The sequence below is a fragment of the Phyllobates terribilis genome, unplaced genomic scaffold, assembly GCF_046119375.1.
Source record: "Phyllobates terribilis strain yellow unplaced genomic scaffold, ASM4611937v1 Scaffold_231__1_contigs__length_3143052, whole genome shotgun sequence".
Lineage (NCBI taxonomy): Eukaryota > Metazoa > Chordata > Amphibia > Anura > Dendrobatidae > Phyllobates > Phyllobates terribilis.
Window position 1 is genome coordinate 843364 of NW_027362991.1, and position 21988 is coordinate 865351.

Sequence of the window (21988 nt, forward strand, 5' to 3'; positions counted from 1 at the left end):
GAGGACACAAAGTAGGGCGACTAAACATGGGAACTGTATAGTCACTTTGCAGTTCTAGTACTAAGTCTTTAAATGAAAAATGATATTCCTTCTCCATGAAGTGCACACTAACGACAAGACGGATGGCATTTACAGAAAATTATGAATTAAGCTGGAAAAGGCTTTTGTAAACTCTAAATTAAAGCAAAAAGTAATGTTATCTGGTTAAAAGCGAAATGTATTAAGGTAATAAATGTCAATTGAAATACGGCATGTAGATATATAGAAATCAGTAATTCAGATGCGTGGAAGCTTTTGCATAATGCTGCGATCCTCCAGAATGAAGGTTGGCAATCCAGTAACATGAAGATCAGATGACCGCTGGGTTATTTGGACTATCCCAATGGCACAGGGTTGAGGAATATTGTATTTCAATATGCCCAATCCTTTAGTTATGGGAAATAAGACACTACCAGAGGGTCTGGTGGCATCCTACGCCTCTTGCCACATTGAAAGCACATGCACGCTTTGAGGAATTCGGGGTAGTCAGAAGAAATAGCTGTCAGCCAAATGAACATTTGGCCCACAGCTATCTACAGTGTATTGTTTAAAGAGATGAAGCTACATCTATATTATTTACCCCTACGGATAATTCATTAGAATAATTGTTGAAAAAAAAAAATTATGTATGTAGCAACGTTGTTACACAATTTTGAAGTTCGGCCGAAAACTTATTGCAAACGCGACTGAAGACCACGACGGAGCCGAAAATATCTTACCTAAAATACAAAAACAAAAAAAGGGTAGAAAATTGCAATTTCAAAACATAACTGAAATATGTATTTCTACTTTAGTTAAAGTGGCATCAGCAGACTAACACCCATACCAAATAAAAAAAATAAAATTGCAGCTAACAAGGCAAAAATATCTCGTCTGTTCCATGGTTTGTGCAATTTCATTCTATTCCTCCCCGTGCCTTAAGCCTCTGCTCTACACAATCAGGTAATTAGTGAACACCTGCGATTCTTTCTATGTGCAGTTTACTTTCTTTAAATGACAATTGCGTTGGCTGTAAGACGTGACATTCAAGCAAGTGCCACCCGTTGAGGTTGGCCAGCCAATCAATTGTATGGGTAGAATATATATAACAAAAAAAATAAAAACCGACTACCGCTGATAACCCCTTACTTTAGTCATTACTTTCGGGTCCCTGTTGACATCAGGAAATGCCACACATTATCATTGCAACCAGTAATTCACTGGGCAGGAGTTCGTGTGCAGTGAGACCAGGAAGCAAAACTGGAAGCAATATGACATCAGCAGAGGCATTACTACTTTTCAGCCCATTTGGAGCTTTAAAAAAATTAAAGATTGATTGGCTGGACAATTTTTATCTGTCATTTATAGAGTTAAAAGTAGAAAAACGTATGAAAAAAGAACTGTTAAAATAGTAGCACTAAGCAGCTAGGTGAAGTTATTCATAATCTCAGCTAGGTGCATTTAATTAGACGATGGTATGCCACAGCAACGCAAAATCTACTACTTTTCTTAAAAAAAGACCTTCTTAACCTTGCATAATGACGAGTTGATAACTTACCTGCAAATATAGGGCATCTAAAATTAACATTTGCAAAACCTAAGGCATGCACTGATCAAATGCAAATTATGGCTGACAGACACAGGCAAAAAATGTGACTACTCTAAAAAGGACAAAGGGGAAGCAAAACAGCTTCTGTTTAATGCGTTGTCTTAACTGAACCTTTTGTGAAAAGGAAGAATACAGAAATTAAAAAACACTATCCGGAAAAAGGCAGCAGACAGAAAGGAAAAGGATTAATTACCAAATTATAAAATCACGAGGGGAAGTTAAATAAAAAACCCTCACCTCCTGAGCTTAGTAATACCGCGTGCGATCAGCGTAGTTATTCCGCATGTATCGTGGGGTTTCATAGAGAGTGTTACGCATTGTAGGGGCTAACCTGCGATCAGCGACATATTCATCCACAGCGGCGGTCGCAGGAGGAGGAGGCGGCCGACGAATTGGGCTTCGCTCTCGTGCGTAATAGCTGGGAATTGGAGGAGGAGGTGGTAACGCATGCCTCTCGTATGGAGAGGTCTCCAGACGTTTTCTGTGTGATAGACCGGACATTGTTGGAGGGGGGATAGGAGGCATACGACGATCCATATAGGCATCATACGATGAGGGGCGTATGCGATAACGCTGGTAATAGTCAATGAGGTTGCGGTGTTCCCGTTCATAGTACATACGCTCGTAGGCAGCAGCCGCCGCATTGCGCATAGGGACATAAGGATCTGCGAAAGGGTCATGACCGTAAGGCGACGCCAGATCCACCTCCTGAGCCATTTGGTCTAATGGACACACTCCGGACCAGTGGCCATCCTTCCCGCAACGATAACACTGACTTCGTTCTCCCATCCCCGGGGTGACTCGCAGACGACTCGTAGAGAGCTGAACGTGCATCCGTTTGCCTTCAAGAGAGCAACAACAACCAACAATGGTCAGGACAGCTCCCTTATTCAAGCACTAATATGACCAACTACAAATGTTACAGCAGTTCTGAATTAGTATACAAAGACCAAAAAAAGTCACAGCTATGGCTATGAAAAGCTATTAATAAAATAAAAAATTGGGTTTCTGTTACTTGAATAACGTGGAAAGAGGGCAGCTACCTGGCACCACTGACTTGTTCAGTACTGAAGTAATGACAGTTACTTACCTTTTATGGTCATGGAATCAGCAATTTGAGAAACTAGATTTGTACCTTCTTTAAAAAAAAAAAAATACATATAATTCAAGCATGTGAAGTTAAACACTAACTTTGATACCCTTTAACTATACAGCAAGTGTTATGTCTGGTCTAAATAGATATATCCCTTTAATGGCAATGTTTTACAGTGACTCACAAAGGCATGTAACCAGTGCGTGAATAGTTGGGATCTTATGTTCTAGTTGATGTGTATTTTAGTCAAACTCGCTGTGCTGCTGGTAATGCATCGCACAGTAAACAAACCATGCTCAAGTTTTTTTTTTGCCAAACCTTCCTGGTTACTGCATGCAAAGAGTTTACTCCTCATTTAATTGTTTTAAGTTTGGATATAAGAACTCATTCTTATTAGGAGCGGCTTCTTCATTTTGGATGCCTACCTGAAGTACACAAGAAAACAAATCAATATACAGGGCTGTGGAGTCGTGGACCGACTAAAATATATAACAAATTTGATACAGTATTTCAATGCAGTATGTGTTGAATATTTTTTCATAAGAATTAGGGAAAGTTATGAAGTGTCCTATAAGTGTCTGTTCTATTCCTGATCCAAGATCTAAACTTTTATTGGACGAATCTGTTCTCTAGCATTAAAATAATTAGATTAGATTTGAAGTCATCTGTGGAGGTTCTGATGGAGGCGATACTATTTCTCAGAACAAATTCATAGACTGCACAAGTGTTATTCAATATGTTTGTTGAAAACTGCCCCCCACTCCCACTGCATAGTTACAATTTATTAAGTTTGTGTTCTAAAGTAGTATTCAAGAAATAGGTTTTAATGTTCTATGATTATTGTATCATAATGGTGATTAAAAGACTGATATTTTACTACGGTAGATTTATCACTGAAACATGAGCCATGTATGAGGGAGTCCGTCAGGGAAAATGAGTCGGGAGGTTTGGCACACAAGTTTGCCGAACCTAGCCATTTTGGTAGGAGAGGACAATGATGTGTACAGTCATGGCCTGACATCAGTGAAGGCGAAAGGGAGGATCAACATGTTGCATTTTATCATGCCAGATCTTTGGCTCTTAAAAATAAAATGTGCAGCTACAAGTGTCTGATGGCATCTTAGTCGCTGTTAAAATAAAAATGTACACTACCTCAATCCCAGAGACCCATGAGGAAGTCAGCAATAAGACATCCTAAGAGTCTGCCCAGTGAAAAAAAATATTACCACTTAAAACTTCAAATATATATAAGAAAATATATAGGATGTACACCTCTGTTCCTTGAAGGCACAGCTAAATATGGCTGTAAAAAAAACAAAATGGACAAGCCTTGATCGCTCCAGTGATGGCTCAAAATCTAAACCTTTGAAACTTTCCTTACACAGTGGCACTGTTTCAGTGATATCAGCCCTACAATCCCTAGCAGTTGTGCAACAACCAGCAAGCTCTGATTAATTGCAGCATGCAACATTTATCAGAGCTGACTCCTGTTTTGATGGACTAAAGGCTGCAGCCAATCAGTTGCCGGGGTCATGTTACTGGCAGAAATTGCAGTTTGGGAACTGTGCCACTCCGCCAGGCAAGTATCAAGGGTTTTTATTTTAGGATGGGCCCTGGAGCAATTAAGGTGTAGTTCAGTAGTGGACATAATTTATAAAAAGAAATGTATGAGAAAGAACTGAACAAACAAGGAAGAGAGAAAGAGGCCTATCCAACTCTGCTACATATTTTCACAAATAATCCTAACTACGTATTTCACCTTTAAAGTCATAGTTGTTTAGATTTCTGATGGCTTCAAGTGCTTCCTCTGCTTTCTCCATGTGAACAAATGCAAAATCCTTTACAATATCACATTCTAAGACAGCACCGTACTCTTCGAACTTTTCTCTCAACTCGTCACTGGTGCAGTCAGGGCTGAGGCTACTGACGTGAAGCTTTGTTGAAGCTTTTGGCTTTCCTCTGCTGTGTTCCACATTAATGCAGACATCATGCAATTTATATTGGTTCAGATTTGCAACAGCTTCGTCGGCTGACTTTTTGTCTTCCATATGGACAAAGCCATAATTTGTTATGATGTCACATTCTGTCACTTTCCCATACTGTTCAAACAGAGTCTTCAGTTCTAAAGGAGTCGCCTCAGGAGGGATGTTACCAATAAATAGTTTCACCATCTTGGCAAGCTTCAAAAGAAAGAAAAAAAAAAAAAAAAAAAGACAGTGAGCTTTAAATGATACTTAAGTGAGTAGAATACAGACATGGCAAATTTAAACTAACTGCATCCCTGGAACTGATTCAGGACCCAGTGATGCTGCATTAACATTTTTTGAGATACCAGAAACCACAATTTTGGGGACACCCTTTTCACCAAAAAACTTTTAGGTGAAAACATATTGACATATGAACACCACCTTAAGTGAAACATGGAAGTCTGGATGAGGCCTGAGGTCTTGTCTTAACAGGGTGAGCTGATGTTTTTATTGGTATCATTTTGGGATAGATATGACTATGGTGTTTACCAGTAAGGTCAATTTCATATTCGGATAGCTGACTTGTGGATGCAGTGATACCACGTAATTATTTTAAAAAAATATTTTAATAGGGGAAAAGATGGTGGCTATGCATATTTTCCTTTTTAATGTATTTGTTAAGTCTCCTTTTAAAGGACTTCAATCTGCGCTTGTCTGATTGCAACCATATGCAATGGATATAAAAAGTCTACACACCCTGTTAAAATGCTAAGTTTGTCATGTGAAAAGAGTCATACCAAGAACAATCGGTTCAGAACTTGTTCCACCTTAATGTTACCCATAATCTATAAAACTCAAAACAAACCCCAATACTGGTGTATTTTTTTTTATTTTTAAGAACAGTTGCATAAATATGCACACTCAAACTAATTTGTGGAAGTATCCTTTTAACCCCTTTACGACCAAGGGCGTATTAGTACGCATCTGTGCCCTGGGCCTTACGGACCTGATACGTATTAGTACGCCCTGGCGATTTCACCCGCACACAGGCGGGTGTCACAGCTGACACCCAGGGCTATGTGCAGGGAGCGGTCTCGCACCGCTCCCAGCACATTAACCCCCGCAATGCTGCGATCGAAGTCGATCGCAGCATTGCGGTGGCAAAGGGAGGTGATCGCCGATACTCACCTCCTCTTCCGGCCTCCAGAGATATCTGCCGCGGCTTCCAGGATGTCATGCCGACTCGATGTCGTCCTGACAACATCCGGGTCACCAGACAGCAGGAAGATTTGGACATGCGCAGTGCATCTCCAAACAATCTTCTCCCTGTCCAGCGCTGACAGCCTGCATGGCACAGGGATGGTGCTGCATTCCTGTGCCATGCAGGCGATCAGAGAAAAAAAAAGTGAAAGTCCCATAGTGGGACAAAGTAATAAAGTATAAAAACTATCAGAAAGTGAAAAAAAAAAAATATATATATATAATCCACCAAAAATAAAAATATAATGTACCCATCAATAAATGTTCTAAAAAATAAACAAAAAAAAAATAAATAAAAGTACATATTTGGTATTGCCGCATCCAGAACAACCTGACCTATAAGACTGTCCCACTAGTTAACCCCTTCAGTTAACACTGTAAAAAAAAAAAAAAAAAAAAAAAAAAAAACAAACAATGCTTTATCACCATACCGCCAAACAAAAAAATGGAGTAACACGCGATCAAAAAGACAAATATAAATAAAAATGGTACCGCTGAAAAAGTCATCTCGTCCCACAAAAAACAAGCCGCCATACAGCTCCATCAGCCGAAAAATAAAAAAGTTATAGCTCTCAGAAAAAAGCTATGCTAAAAAATATTTTTTTCTATAAAATTGCTTTTATTATGTAAAAGTGCAAAACATAGAACGATATAAATGTGGTACCGCTGTAAACGTACTGACCCGAAGAATAAAGCTGCCTTATCAATTTTACCACGCGGAACAGAATAAAAAAAAACAAAAAAAAAACAATTCCTGAATTGTTGTTTTTTTTTTATTCTGCCTCCCAAAAATCGGAATAGAAAGCGATCAAAAAAAAATGTCACGTGCCTGAAAATGGCACCAATAACGTCAACTCATCCCGCAAAAAACGAGCCGTCAAATGACTGTGCCAAAATCTGGAAAAATTATAGCTCTCAAAATATGGCGATGTAAAAACTAGATTTTACAAAAAATGCATCATTTAGTGTGTGACAGCTGTCAGTCATAAAAACCCCGTATGATTCTGGTATTGCTGTAATCACACCGACCCAAAGAATAAAGTCGTCTAATCACTTATACCGCACGAGGAACGGCGTAAAAAATAAACTCAGGTTAGAGTTGGGCTAGGGTTGTGATGGGGTTGGGATTTTTTTCAAAAGTAAGAAAAAAAGATGACGATATGGCAACTAGTGTTGAGCGCAAGTGCTCGCTACTTCAGTTTGCATCGGGTGTTCTGGCATGCATTGAGTATCGTGGGTATTTGAGTGACATGCTCGAGTCTCCGCCCTATATGCTTCACGGCCCAAAAAACTTTGCAGGGATTGCCTGCCATGCACGAGCGATCCCCGCATGTTTTTTTTTTGGGTGTCTAATAACCGTGAAACATCCGGGCGGGGACTCGAGCATGTCACTCGAGCACACGCAGTACATGGTGCATACCCGAGTACCCTATGCAAACTCAAGTAGCAAGCACTTACGCTTAAGACTAATGACAACTTATTCAATATGATGACCTAATGTTATCAAATTCTGTGTCGTACCTCTGGGTTCAAAATGTTCACTATAAATCCTTGAGGGGTATAGTTTCCAAGATGGGGTAACTTGTGGGGGGGCTCCAATGTTTGGGCACACAGGGGCTCTCCAAACGCAACATGGTGTCTGCTAACAATTTGAGCCGACAGCTGTTAGCGGATACCATGTTGCATTTTAAGAGTCCCTGTGTGCCCAAACATTGGAGCTCCCCCACAAGTGACCCCATTTTGGAAACTAGACCCCCCAAGGCACCTATCTAGATGCATAGTGAGCACTTGGAACCCCCAGGTGCTTCACAAATTGATTCATAAAAATGAAAAAGTGGGGTTTTTTTTCACTTTCATTGCACAACATATTTTGGGGTCCATTTTTTCTTGTTACCCCTGTGAAAATAAAAAAAAATTGGATCTAAATTAACATTTTTGTGAAAAAAGTTAAATGTTCATTTTTTTCTTCCACATTCAAAAAATTCCTGTGAAGCACCTGAAGGGTTAATAAAGTTCTTGAATGTGGTTTTGAGCACCTTGAGGGGTGCAGTTTTTAGAATGGTGTCACTTTTGGGTATTTTCTGTCATAAAGACACCTCAAAGTGACTTCAAATGTGATCGCTAAAAAAATGGTTTTGTAAATTTTGTTGAAAAAATGAGAAATCGCTGGTCAACTTAACCCTTATAGCTCCCTAACAAAAAAAAAAATGTTGGTTCCAAAATTGTGCTGATGTATAGTAGACATGTGGGAAATGTTATTTATTAACTCTTGTGTGACACATCTCTCCGATTTAAGGGCATAAAACTTCAAATTTTTAAAATTGCTAAATTTTCGCCAAATTTCCGTTTTTTTCCCCCACAAAAACGCAAGTGATATCGAAGAAATTTTACCACAATCATGAAGTACAATATGTCACGAAAAAACAATCTCAGAATCAGGGGGATCCGTTGAAGCGTTCCAGAGTAATTACCTCATAAAGTGACAGTGGTCAGAATTGTAAAAATTGGCCTGGTCATTAACGTGCAAACCACCCTCGGGGGTAAAGGGGTTAATTTATGACAGGATTCAGTCTTTTTGGTAAGCGTATCAGAAAGGCACTCTTAGAATTGGCAGTCTTTGCAGTAGCTCTCCAATTTAGTCAGATTGCAAGGGAATCTCGTAGTGTACACTACCCTCTTCAGGTCAACTCACAGATTTTCAATTGGATTCAGGTCAGCCATTTCAAAACCAAAATCTTCTGGAAAAGCCATGCCTTTGTTGATTTGGAGGTAGGCTTATAGTTGATGTAATGCTGAAATTTCTCTTAGCAGATACCTGAAGATTTTAATGCAAAGTTGACCGATACATGAAGATTTAATACTCTTCACCTTGACTAAAGCCTCACTTTCAGCTGCCAAAAGAAGCTCCTCGGTATAATGCTACATCCACCATACTTTATGGTGGGTATGGTGCTCTTTTGGTGATGTGCAGCTTTGGCTTTGCACCAAACATACATTTTGAAATTATGAACAAAAAAGTTCAACCTTGGTCTTGGTGGTCTCATCAGATGACATGTTTCTTTCTACATGCCTTTGGCAAGCTTGATGTAGATTTCGGGAAGACATTAGGAAGACCACCGACGTTAGAGGTCGCTTGACCTGTCACATGACGTCATGGAAAGTCCTTTTAGACCATCTGCCGGGGGGGGGGGGGGGGGGGGGGCGACGACACACCAGGATTCATCACTAAGGAGACCGGGGGCCATCGGAAGGCAAGTATAATGTTTATTTTTTATTTTAACCCCTTTCCGACCATGTCAGTACGTAGCTGTGCCCTGGGACTTATGGACCAGCTACGTATTATTACGCGCGCTGCGATCGCGCCCGCACACAAGTGGTGCGATCGCCGCCAGGTGTCAGCTGTGACAATGTGCTGGGAGCGGTCCCGCACCGCTCCCGGCACATTAACCCCTGCAATGCTGCGATTGAAGTCGATCGCAGCATTGCAGTGGCAAGGGAGGGAGGTGATCGGTATACTCAGCTCTCCTGCCGGCATCCAGCAATGTCTGCGTCAGCTTCCGGATGTTGCCATGACAACATCCGGGTCACCAGGACGTTAATGTCTCCCCTGTGTGCAGCGCTGACAGGCTGCATGACAAAGGGAGCTGCTGCTCTCTATGCCATGCAGCCGATCAGGCTGCAAAAAGTGAAAGTCCCATAGTGGGACAAAGTGTAAAAGTAAAAAAAAAAAAAAAAAAAAAGCAGAAAACAATGCTTTATTATCATACCGCCAAACAAAAAAATGGAATAAAACACGATCAAAAAGACGAATGTAAATAAAAATGGTACCGCTAAAAACGTCATCTTGTCCCGCAAAAAAACAAGCAGTCACATTACTGTCGGCCAAAATATGGAAAAATTAGAGCTCTCTTGGTGATGCAAACACTAGTCTTTGCAAAAAAAGCATCTTTTAGTGTGTGACAGCTGTCATTCATAAAAACCCGATATAAATTTGGTATTGCTGTAAAAAAAAAAATAAACTCTAGGGTTATGGCTGTGCTACGGTTTTTTTTTTCAAAAGTAAAAAGAAAAAAAAACAAACAAAAAAAACAAACACACAACAATATGGCGACCAGTGTTGAGCGCAAGTGCTCGCTACTAGAGTTTGCATCGGGTATTCTGGTATGCACCGAGTATCACGGGTGCTCGAGTGACATACTGGAGTCTCCGCCCCATATGCTTTGCGGCCCAAAAAAACGTTGCTGGGATCTCCTGCCACGCACAAGCGATCCCCGCATGTTTTTTTTGGGTATCTAAAAACCGTGAAACATGCAGGGCGGGGACTCGAGCATGTCATTCGAGCACCCGCGATACTTGGTGCATACCCGAGTACCCTATGCAAACTCAAGTAGCAAGCACTTGCGCTTAAGACTAATGACAACTTATTCAATATGATGACCTAATGTTATCAAATTCTGTCGTACCTTTGGGTTCAAAATGTACACTATACCCCTTGATAAAGTTCTTGAGGGGTCTAGTTTCCAAAATGGTGTCACTTATGGGGGTTTTCCACTGTTTAGGCACATCTGCTAATTATTCAAGCAAATTTTTCATTCAAAAAGTCAAATGGCGCTCCTTCCCTTCCGAACCCTGCCGTGCACCCAAACAGTGGTTTTCCCCCACATATGGGGTATCTCAGGAGAGATTGCACAACAAGTTGCATGGTGCAATTTCTCCTGTTACCCTTATGAAAACGCAAAACTGGGGGCTGAAAAACATTTTTGTGGGAAAAATGTGAACATTTTATTTTCACGGCTCCATGTTATAAACTTCTGTGAAGCACCTGGGGGTCCAAGATGCTCACCAGACATCTACATAAGTTCCCTGAGGGGTCTAGTTTCCAAAATGGTGTCACTTGTGGGGGGTTTCCACTGTTTAGGCACATCGGGGGCTCTCCAAACGCAAAATGGCGTCCGCTAATTATTCAAGCAAATTTTACATTTAAAAAGTCAAATGGCGCTCCTTCCCTTCTGAGCCCTGCTGTGCGCCCAAACTGTTTTTTTTCCCCACGTTTGGGTTATCTGCGTACTCATGGGAAGTTGCACCACAAATTTTGGGGTCCATTTTTTCTTGTTACCCCTGCAAAAATAAAAAAATTGCGGTCTAAAGTTACATTTTTGTGAAAAAAAAAGTTCATTTTTTTCTTCCCCATTCCAAAAATTCATGTGAAGCACGTGAAGGGTTAATAAATTTCATGAATATGGTTTTGAGCACCTTGAGGGGTGCAGTTTACAGAATGGTGTCACTTTTGGGTATTTTCTGCCATAAAGGCCCCTCAAAGTCACTTCAAATGTGATGTGGTCCCTAAAAAATGGTTTTGTAAATTTTGGTGGAAAAATGAGAAGTCGCTGATTAACTTTTAACCCTTACAGCGCACTAAAAAAAAATGTTTTGGTTCCAAAATTGTGCTGATGTAAAGTAGACATGTGGGAAATGTTATTTATTAACTATTTTATCTAACATCTCTCATTTAACGGAATATAAATTCAAATTTTGAAACTTGCCAAATTTTCAATTTTTTCACAAATAAAAGCAAGTGATATCAAAGAAATTTTACCACTATCATGAAGTACAATATGTCACGAAAAAAATCTCAGAATCAGCGGGATCCGTTTAAGCGTTTCAGAGTAATTACCTCAAAGTGACAGTGGTCAGAATTTTAAAAATTGGCCTGGTCATTAACGTGCAAACCACCCTCGGGGTTAAATTTTTATTTTTTTGACAGGTACTATGGTACCCAGGTTTGGAGAATCTCCTCTCCTCCAGACTCTGGTACCATCCGCACATTGAATCACTTAATATCCACATGTGGTCATGCAGATATTAAGCAATTCAATGCAAGTCAACGGCAATAAAAACGCAGTGCTTACGCAAAATAATTGGTAGTGCTGCAAATTATTCCGCAATGATAATCCGCAGCAGAAATTTCCACAGCATGTGCACAGCACATGCGGATTATCATTGGGGGAACATTGCAGACCTTCTACCAAGTGTTTAAGTGTTTCTGCGGCGGAATTGCTTAATAAAAAAAAAAAACAACAGTGGGCACACAGCCTAAGGGTAAAGTGCCCCCTTCCTCCTCTCACCCTCAAAATCACATGACATCCTCACATGGCATGATCCACCCCCTGGCCCCTCCACCAGCAACCCTGACTACAAAAAAGTAACAAACACTGGTGAGTACATGATAAAAATAGCAGGGGCCTAAAAGGCCCCCGTTCCGTACAGATGTGGTTTTCACCAATAAAGCATTGTTACACCAAAATGCCTATAAAATTTTTTTTATATGAACAACGGTATATTACCAACAACATACTTGAGGAATACCTAGAGTTTCAAAATTCAAAAGTAATTTTGCAGATAATAGCAAAAAAGTAAGCACCAGGGCCTAAAAGGCCCCCGATACACATTGTAGGGTTAACATGATACCTTGGTTGATGAAGTCAGTCCTGTGGTTCTTGTGTAATCTTTACTTTCAGTTTGGAGATGATATGCTCTGCTTTGGGGCAGCCAGGGGGGTGAGGTTGTATCTGGTGCTCTGCTTACATATTCAGCTGTATGCTCTTATGGCAGGTCACTGTGCCTTCACTGACCTGCCTCCTATTTTACCTAGCCCTGCACTACTAGATGCATTATGTAAAATAGGAGGCAGGTCAGTGAAGGCACCGTGAGCTGTCATAAGAGCAGATGAATATGTAAGCACAGCACCAGATAGAGCGCCCCCACAGGCCATCCTGAAGCACAAGCATATCATTATCTATAAACAGAAAGTAAAGCTTACACAAGAACCACGGGACGGATTTCATCAACCAAGATATCATGTTAATCAGTGTAATGTTGCCCACCTGACAGTATGTAGTTTACTGAGCACAATCCTGCTGACAGGTATGCTTTAAAGGCGTTGGTCGCCTTTTGTCAAGCACAAAATCACTGATTTCCCGGTGCAGTTATCTTCTCATTGGCTGATCGGTCATTTCCCATCTCAAAAGAAAGGCAAGCACTTTTTTTTTAAGCCACCATTGTAAGTGCATAAAAAAAAAAAAAAAAAGTCTTTGTAACATGGAATGTACCATTTATGCTTTGTTAGGTGCAGGCATATTGAGCACAAACTGTATTATATAGCCAGCAACCAAAGGTAGCACTGATCGCCACTGTATAACCCCTTACATGGAATCCGTCAGCAGTTTTTTTGCTATGTAATCCGAGCACAGCATAACGTAGGGGCCGAGAATATGATTCTAGGATATCCCATGCCATCATGTGACCACAACTTCTGACTAAGCAAGAAGTCACAAGCTCTCAACGCAAGTCTATGAAAGCCAGAAAGAGGGTCTCAGACTTGTATTGAGTTGTGACCTCCGACAAACTCTGGAGCAATACAGCAGATAAACTGCTAGAACAACAGGAGCAGTGGTGATGGGAGAAGATGGCACAGATGAGAGTACAGACAGAAGCACCATTCCAGCGCAAGATAAAAACCAAAATCCCGCTGGAGTTCTGCTTTAAAGAGGTGGTGCACGACATTGTATAACGTCCCCCGTAGATTTAAACCTTGCAAGTCTTTGTAAATACCTACTGCTGCCATACATGGCTGTAAGCAGCGCCACCGCTGACCGCTTGATACGCATCACGTGAACCTGGCTGCAGCCGCCGGCACCTTGCAGAATTCCCCAGATGTGACCTAGTTGCATGCACTCACCCTGATTGACAGGGCTATGTTACACCGAGTGCAACAGTCCAGTATCCAGCATGCGCTTGCGGTAATGAAAGCAGAGAGGGAAAGCGCGTGCTGGATATTGGGCTGTGACTTGGGGTGAAATGCCACCCACAGCCCAGTCAACTGGGAGGGGAGCGCATGCGACTGGGTCACACATGGGGAAATCAGGAAGCTGACGTGACATCAGAAGAGGCTGCAACCAGGAAGGGAGGGAGTGGTCACATGATTCAGACCGAGCTAGCAGCGACAGCGCCGCTCACAGGCACATGGCAACAAGAAGTATTTACAAAATTTTAATTGATGGAGGCATTACACAGTGTAGTTGACCATCCCTTTAGGCTATGTGCCCACGATGCAGAAATGCTGCATAATTTTTCCGCTTCTCCCTGGCAGGAAAAACGCATGTGGATGTTGCATGCGTTTTTCCCGCCAGGTAGAAGCATTTGTCAAGCGTTTTTGCATGCATTTCTGCATGTGGGTTATCAAGCACTTTTCCAAGCTATTTTAGCATCACTTGGAAAAGTGCTTGACAACTTGTTCACACTATATAAATCCATGTAACCAGCATGGATTTATAGTAGTGTGACCAAGTTAGTTAAGAAAAAAAAAAAAAAAAAAAAAAGAAAAAAAAAAAAAAGATTATACTTGCCTTCCGATGTTTTCTCTGCAGCGCACGATGTCTTGCACTGCTCGCGGTGGTGTGAAGGACCTGTGATGACATCACTGAGTCATGTGTGAAGGACCTGCGGTGACGTCATTGAGTCATGTCACATGACAATGACGTCACCGCAGGTCCTTCACACCACCGTGAGCAGTGCAAGAGACCGGACGCAGCAGAGAAAACACCGGGAGGACATCAGAAGTTAAGTATAATCTTTTCTCTTTTTTTTTTTTTAGTTTCTATGGTACCCAGGACTGGATGAGTCTCCTCTCTTCCAGACCTGGGTACCATCCGCACATTGAACAGTGTTATATCTGCATGTGCACATGTAGTCATGCAGATGTCACACGGTCCAATGCAAGTCAATGGCGGCGATTACTCGGCGTGTCCGCAAAATTAATTGACATGCTGCAGATTTTTGAGCGCAGCATAAATGCTGCGGAAAAATCCACAGCATTGACATTGCGGCTTGTCATTGGGGACCATGGAGGATGGATTACCAAGCGTTTTAGCTACGTAAATTCCACAGCATAAACGCTTGGAAAATGCTTAGTTGGCACACAGTCTTGAACTACCAGGTCATCTTACAACACAAATAACACCGTAAAAACAATGGCGGCATAGTGTGTCCCCCTATTTTCTAGTACATGATATAGTATAAAATTAATGTTGTTAAGCTTTGCCTAAAAAACAAAACAAAAAAACACACTTCGTTACGTAATCAGAATAATTCAAACTTTGGGCTTTAACAAAAAATATATACATTATATAGTTTTAATAAAAGGGACAAAAGTGTGAAACAAACCGAAAAGGGACAAATAAAGATTATCTTCTTCCCCCAAGATCAGCTCCTACAGAATATATAAGGAAAGTTCTGGAAAACCGAGTAGGTCTGCAGTGAGCTCTAGTGTAGCCCTCAGGAAAGCTCATTCACCAGGGACACAACACCCAACATCAACCCTACGCCAGCTCCTACACACATACCGGACGCTAACGGACCGATTTCACTTGCGCCTATGCCGCCGTTATTCAGCGGTAAAAATCGATATAACACCCGGATAACACTCACCGTACAACCACACGAGCGAACGACACAAAATGGCAACTGCCGAAGCTGCGCTGTAAGAGCTGTGAAAGAGATGGGCGGGGCTCACACATAAACGCCGTTGATTGGTCAGCTCAGGCTGCGTTTTACATGATGATTGGTTAGTTTAGTTTCAGCCTTGGTGGACAGGAAGTGGTTCGTTACTCGGCGGCAAGCACTGGCGCGCTTCTTCCTGAAGGCGGCGGCCATTTTGTCGCTCAGTGATTCCTATTCACGCTTGTTCTCGGTAGCGCCGTGTAAAATGGTGAGCAGGAAACTGCTCAGAACAGAAACGTATAGAATGAGTTAGCGCATACGCGATACTGAAGTGATACAGCGCATGCTGTTAATGTTTTACCTCATAAGGCATGCAGCCATTTTATGCTGAGGTAACTTCCCATTCTGTCACGTTTCCACAAAGTTTTTCCTCACGTGTGAGCAGGAATTTGCACCAATGGCCTCAATGCAAAATCTCAGACTTCCACAGCCTATTTTCCATTTTTGCTTCTTCCAAAGGCCATAACTTTTTATTTTCCATCGACATGGCTGTACAAAGTTTTTTTTTTTTTTTTAAAGAGCAAGACGTATTTTCCAATGAAGCCATTCATTTTACAAAACAATATACTGGAAAATGTGAAAAAAAAATTGAAATGGCGGAAAAAATGCAGTTTCGCCATTGATAATTTTGGAGGTGGAGGTTAAAACTTTCATTGTATGGGGAAAAAAAAATTACCTGGAAATATGATTCCCCAGGTGTGTACGCTCATAAACATACCAAACTTGATTAGATTTATTTTTTTTTGCATTTAAAGGGGTTGTCCACTACTTTATATTACCCCCCAAATATGTCCCCCCAGGGCCCCTAAGACTTTTTGCAAATACCTTATGTTGCAGATAATGCCTGTGAGTGGCGCTATCACTGGCCGCTCACAGGTGACCCCCAGCTGCAGGTGGCTCTGACATCCGCTGATGTCATAACAAGTGCTGGCAGCAGCCGGGGGTCTTTTTCTTACTGGTTCCATGGTGGATGCCAGGCTGTGGGCGGGGTTACCCCCCGCGTCACACCCGGCATCCACCACGCGCTCTGCCTCTCCCCATTCATTTGGAAAGCGCGCGGTGGATGCTAGGTGTGATGCGGGGAGGGTATCCCCGCCCACAACCCAGCAGACACCGTGGGGACCCCAGCGCTGAGTCACGCCTCACTTGTCATGACATCAGCGTGGGGTCACGTGATGCCCGTGACCGGCCACTGATAGACGAAACAGGAGTGAAGGCGTCGGAGTCGGCGCATGCGCATAGCGGTATCCGGCGCCATTTGCAGTGTGTCTTCAGCAAAATGGCGCCGGACAGCGTGGTATGAGCACGTACGTACTCCGGCGCCACACTCTTCCCCCGGCCTCGGGCAGAACAGGACACCGCAGCGCTGGAGCACAGGGAAGAAAGGTGAGTATAAGTGTTTTGGGTTTTTTTGTATGTGTGCAGCGTGAAAGGGATGAGGGGGTCACTCATACCAGGATTCGGGGATGTGGGGGCCACGCATACCAGGATTGGGGGATGAGGGGGCCACGCATACCAGGATTGGGGGATGAGGGCGCCAGGCATACCAGGATTGGGGGATGAGGGGTGCCATGCATACCATCATTGGGGATGAGAAGTACCATGCATACCAGGATAGCAATGTGGGGTACCATGCATACCAGAATAGGGATGAGGGGTGCCATGCATACCAGTATTGGGGGTGAGGGGACCATGCATACCAGGATTGGGGGATCAGGAGTACCATGCATACCAGGATAGGAATGCGGGGTACCATGCATACCAGGATGATGGATTGGGTGCCATGCATACCAGGATGAGAGATGAGGGGTACCATGCATACCAGAATAGGAATATGTGGTGCCATGCATACCAGGATTGGGGGTGAGGGGTACCATGCATACCAGAATAGGAATATGTGGTGCCATGCATACCAGGATTGGGGGTGAGGGGTACCATGCATACCAGGATAGGGATCAGGGGGCAATACATACCAGGATTGGGATGAGGGAGCCATGCATACCAGGATGAGGGGTTGGGTGCCATGCATATCAGGATTGGGGGATGAGGAGGCCATACATAACAGGATTGGAGGATGAGGGGTGCCATACATACCAGAATTGGGATGAGGGGTGCCATACATACCAGAATAGGGATGTGGGGTACCATGCATACAAGGATGAGGGATGGGGTACCATTCATACCAGGATGAGGGATGGGGTGCCATGCATATCAGGATAGGAATGCGGGGTACCATGCATACCAGGATTGAGAGATGAGGAGGCCATACATACCAGAACTGGGATGAGGGATGCCACGCATACCAGAATGAGGGGTACCATACATACCAGGATAGGGATGCGGGGTACCATGCATACCAGGATGAGGGATGGGATGCCATGCATACCAGGATGAGGGGTACCATACATACCAGGATAGGGATGAGGAGTGCCATGCATAGCAGGATTGGGGATGAGGGGTACCATGCATACCAGGATTGGGGATGAGGAAGCCATGCATACCAGGATGAGGGATTGGGTGCCATGCATACCAGGATGAGGGGTACCATACATACCTGCATAGGGATGAGGATTGCCATGCATACCAGGATTGGGTATGAGGGAGCCATGCATACCAGGATGAGGGGTACCATGCATGCCAGAATTGGGGATGAGGGGTACCATGCATACCAGGATTGGGGGATGAGAGGGCCACGCATACTAGGATAGGGATGAGGGGGCCACGCATAGCAGGATTGGGGGAAGAGGGGGCCACACATACCAGGATTGGGGGATGAGGGGGCCACGCATACCAGGATTAGGGGATGAGGGGGTCACGCATACCAGGATTAGGGGATGAGGGGACAACACATACCAGGATTGGGGGATGAGGAGTGCCAAGCATGCCAGCATTGAGGATGAGCGGTACCATGCATACCAGGATAGCAATGTGGGGTACCATGCATACCAGGATGATGGATAAGTTGCCATGCATACCAGGATGAGGGGTACCATGCATACCAGAATAGTGATCAGGGGTACCATGCAAACAGAATTGGGGGTGAGGGGACCATGCATACCAGGATTGGGGGATGAGAGGTACCATGCATACCAGGATTGGGGGATGAGGGGGACCATGCATACCAGGATTGGGTGTGAGGGGACCATGCATACCAGGATTGGGGGATGAGGGGTACCATGCATACCAGGATTGGGGGATGAGGGGGGCCATGCATACCAGGATTGGGGATGAGGGGTGCCATGCATACCAGGATTGGGGGGTGAGGGGTGCCATGCATACCAGCATTGGGGATGAGGAGTACCATGCATACCAGGATAGGAATGCGGGGTACCATGCATACCAGGATGATGGATGGGGTGCCATGCATACCAGGATGAGGGGTACCATGCATACCAGAATAGGGATGAGGGGTACCATGCATACCAGAATAGGAATATGTGGTGCCATGCATACCGGGATAGGGGGTGAGGGGTACCATGCATACCAGGATAGGGATCAGGGGGCCATACATACCAGGATTGGGGATGAGGGAGCCATGCATACCAGGATGAGGGGTTGGGTGCCATGCATATCAGGATTGGGGGATGAGGAGGCCATACATACCAGGATTGGAGGATGAGGGGTGTCATATATACCAGAATTGGGATGTGGGGTGCCATGTATACCAGGATGAGGGGTACCATACATACCAGAATAGGGATGTGGGGTACCATGCATAGCAGGATGAGGGATGGGGTGCCATGCATACCAGGATGAGGGATGGAGTGCCATGCATACCAGGATGAGGGGTACCATGCATACCAGAATAGGGATGAGGGATACCATGCATACCAGGATAGGAATGCGGGGTACCATGCATACCTGGATTGAGGGATGAGGAGGCCATACATACCAGAACTCGGATGAGGAGTGCCATGTATACCAGGATGAAGGATGGAGTGCCATGCATATCAGGATGAGGTGTACCATACATACCAGGATAGGGATGCGGGGCACCATGCATAGCAGGATGAGGGATGGGGTGCCATGCATACCAGGATGATGGGTACCATACATACCAGGATAGGAATGAGGAGTGCCATGGATAGCAGGATTGTGGATGAGGAAGCCATGCATACCAGGATGAGGGATTGGGTGCCATGCATACCAGGATGAGGGGTACCATACATACCAGGATAGGGATGAGGAGTGCCATGCATACCAGGATTGGGGATGAGGGGTACCATGCATATCAGGATTGGGGATGAGGGGTGCCATCCATACCAGGTTTGGGATGAGGGGTGCCATGCATACCGGGATAGGGATGAGGGGTAACATGCATACCAGGATAGGGATGAGGGGTGCCATGCATACCAGGATAGGGATGAGGGGTACCATGTATATCAGGATGAGGGATGGGGGGCCATGAATACCAGGATTCGGATGAGGGGCCATGTATACCAGGATAGGGATGAGGGGTACCATGTATATCAGGATGAGGGATGGGGTGCCATGCATACCAGGATGAGGGGTACCATACATACCAGGATAGGGATGAGGGATGGGGTACCATGCATACCAGGATTGGGTATGAGGGAGCCATCCATACCAGGATGAGGGGCGCCATGCATGCCAGAATTGGGGATGAGGGGTGCCATGCATACCAGGATTGGGGATGAGGGGTGCCATGCATTCCAGGATTGGGGGTGAGGGGTGCTATGCATACTTAATTGGGGGTGAGGGGTGCCATGCATACAAGGATTGGGGATGAGGGGTGCCATGCATACCAGTATTGGGGATGAGGGGTGCCATGCATACCAGGATTGGGGGTGAGGGGTGCCATGCATACCAGGATTGGGGGTGAGGGGTGCCATGCATACCAGGATTAGTGGTGAGGGGTGCCATGCATACCAGGATAGGGATGAGGCGTGCCATGCATAACAGGATACGGATGAGGGCAGCACATAACAGGATGGAGGAACAGGATTGGGGAGCAGGATGGGGGCAGCACAAATAGCAGGATGGTGGCAGCGCATACCAACATGGGAGACCATATACCAATAAAAATGCTCGCCACCCGCGCGTAGAACGGGCTCAATAGCTAGTATGTATGTATATATATATATATATATATATATATATATATATATATATATATACATATGTATATATATATATAGTTTAATATATACAGTACAGACCAAAAGTTTGGACACACCTTCTCATTTAAAGATTTTTCTGTATTTTCATGACTATGAAAATTGTACATTCACACCGAAGGCATCAGAACTATGAATTAATACATGTGGAATTATATACTTAACAAAAAAGTGTGAATCAACTGAAAATATATCTTATATTCTAGGTTCTTCAAAGTAGCCACCTTTTGCTTTGATGACTGCTTTGCACACTCTTGGCATTCTCTTGATGAGCTTCAAGAGGTAGTCACCGGAAATGGTCTTCCAACAATCTTGAAGGAGTTCCCAGAGATGCTTAGCACTTGTTGGCCCTTTTGCCTTCACTCTGCGGTCCAGCTCACCCCAAACCATCTCGATTGGGTTCAGGTCTGGAGACTGTGGAGGCCAGGTCATCTGGCGTAGCACCCCATCACTCTCCCTCATGGTCAAATAGCCCTTACATAGCCTGGAGGTGTGTTTGGGGTCATTGTCCTGTTGAAAAATAAATAATGGTCCAACTAAACGCAAACCGGATGGAATAGCATGCCGCTGCAAGATGCTGTGGCAGCCATGCTGGTTCAGTATGCCTTCAATTTTGAATAAATCCCCAACAGTGTCACCAGCAAAGCACCATCACACCTCCTCCATGCTTCACGGTGGGAAACAGACATGTAGAGTCCACCCGTTCACCTTTTTTGCGTCGCACAAAGACACGGTGGTTGGAACCAAAGATCCCAAATTTGGACTCATCAGACCAAAGCACAGATTTCCACGGCTCTAATGTCCATTCCTTGTGTTCTTTAGCCCAAACAAGTCTCTTCTGCTTGTTGCCTGTCCTTAGCAGTGGTTTCCTAGCAGCTATTTTACCATGAAGGCCTGCTGCACAAAGTCTCCTCTTAACAGTTGTTGAAGAGATGTGTCTGCTGCTAGAACACTGTGTGGCATTGACCTGGTCTCTAATCTGAGCTGCTGTTAACCTGCGATTTCTGAGGCTGGTAACTCGGACAAACTTATTGTTACGGATCCGGTTGGTGGAACCTCTGTGCCGCGGTGCAAGGAGGGACCCAGAGGGGCTTAACTAAGTATCAACTCAGACCGACCCTGGTCGTACGACGGCTAACGACTCCGTGACCAGGGATGGACCGAGCAGAGGGACCAGGTGCTACTCTGGGGACGACCTTGTAAGAGAGCAGGTGGCTCCCACGGGTCAGCAGACTGGGACTGACCAGTATAGCGGATGGACACAACAGGCAGGCAGAAGTATCTGGATAGTAGACAGGTGGTCACGGCCCGTGACCGCAGAGCAGGTTGAAGTCTCTAGGTAACA

At 44.2% G+C, this 21988-nt stretch overlaps 1 protein-coding gene across 2 annotated transcripts; it reads right to left on the reverse strand.

The window, feature by feature from the left end:
- Nucleotides 1-326: 326 nt before the first annotated feature.
- On the reverse strand, nt 327-15580 carry LOC141215217 (RNA-binding protein 4-like). 2 transcript variants are annotated; one of them, XM_073665536.1, is made up of 4 exons: nt 15434-15580; nt 4480-4900; nt 1959-2469; nt 327-758 (listed from the first exon to the last, which is right to left on the reverse strand). In XM_073665536.1, exons 2-4 carry the CDS (start codon nt 4889-4891, stop codon nt 755-757), a joined length of 927 nt encoding a protein of 308 aa, XP_073521637.1. In that variant the 5' UTR covers nt 4892-4900; nt 15434-15580; the 3' UTR covers nt 327-754. The 2 variants fall into 2 exon arrangements, with proteins under 2 accessions (XP_073521637.1, XP_073521636.1); XM_073665535.1 differs by having other exon boundaries at nt 1865-2469.
- Nucleotides 15581-21988: the final 6408 nt, after the last annotated feature.

Coding starts and splice junctions, on each gene's coding strand:
- LOC141215217 (XM_073665535.1), bottom strand. CDS start 4,891: ATGGTGAAACTATTTATTGGTAACATCCCTCCTGAGGCGACTCCTTTA. Junction 2,470..4,479: donor AAACAACTATGACTTTAAAG/GTGAAATACGTA, acceptor GCTCTCTTGAAG/GCAAACGGATGCACGTTCAG.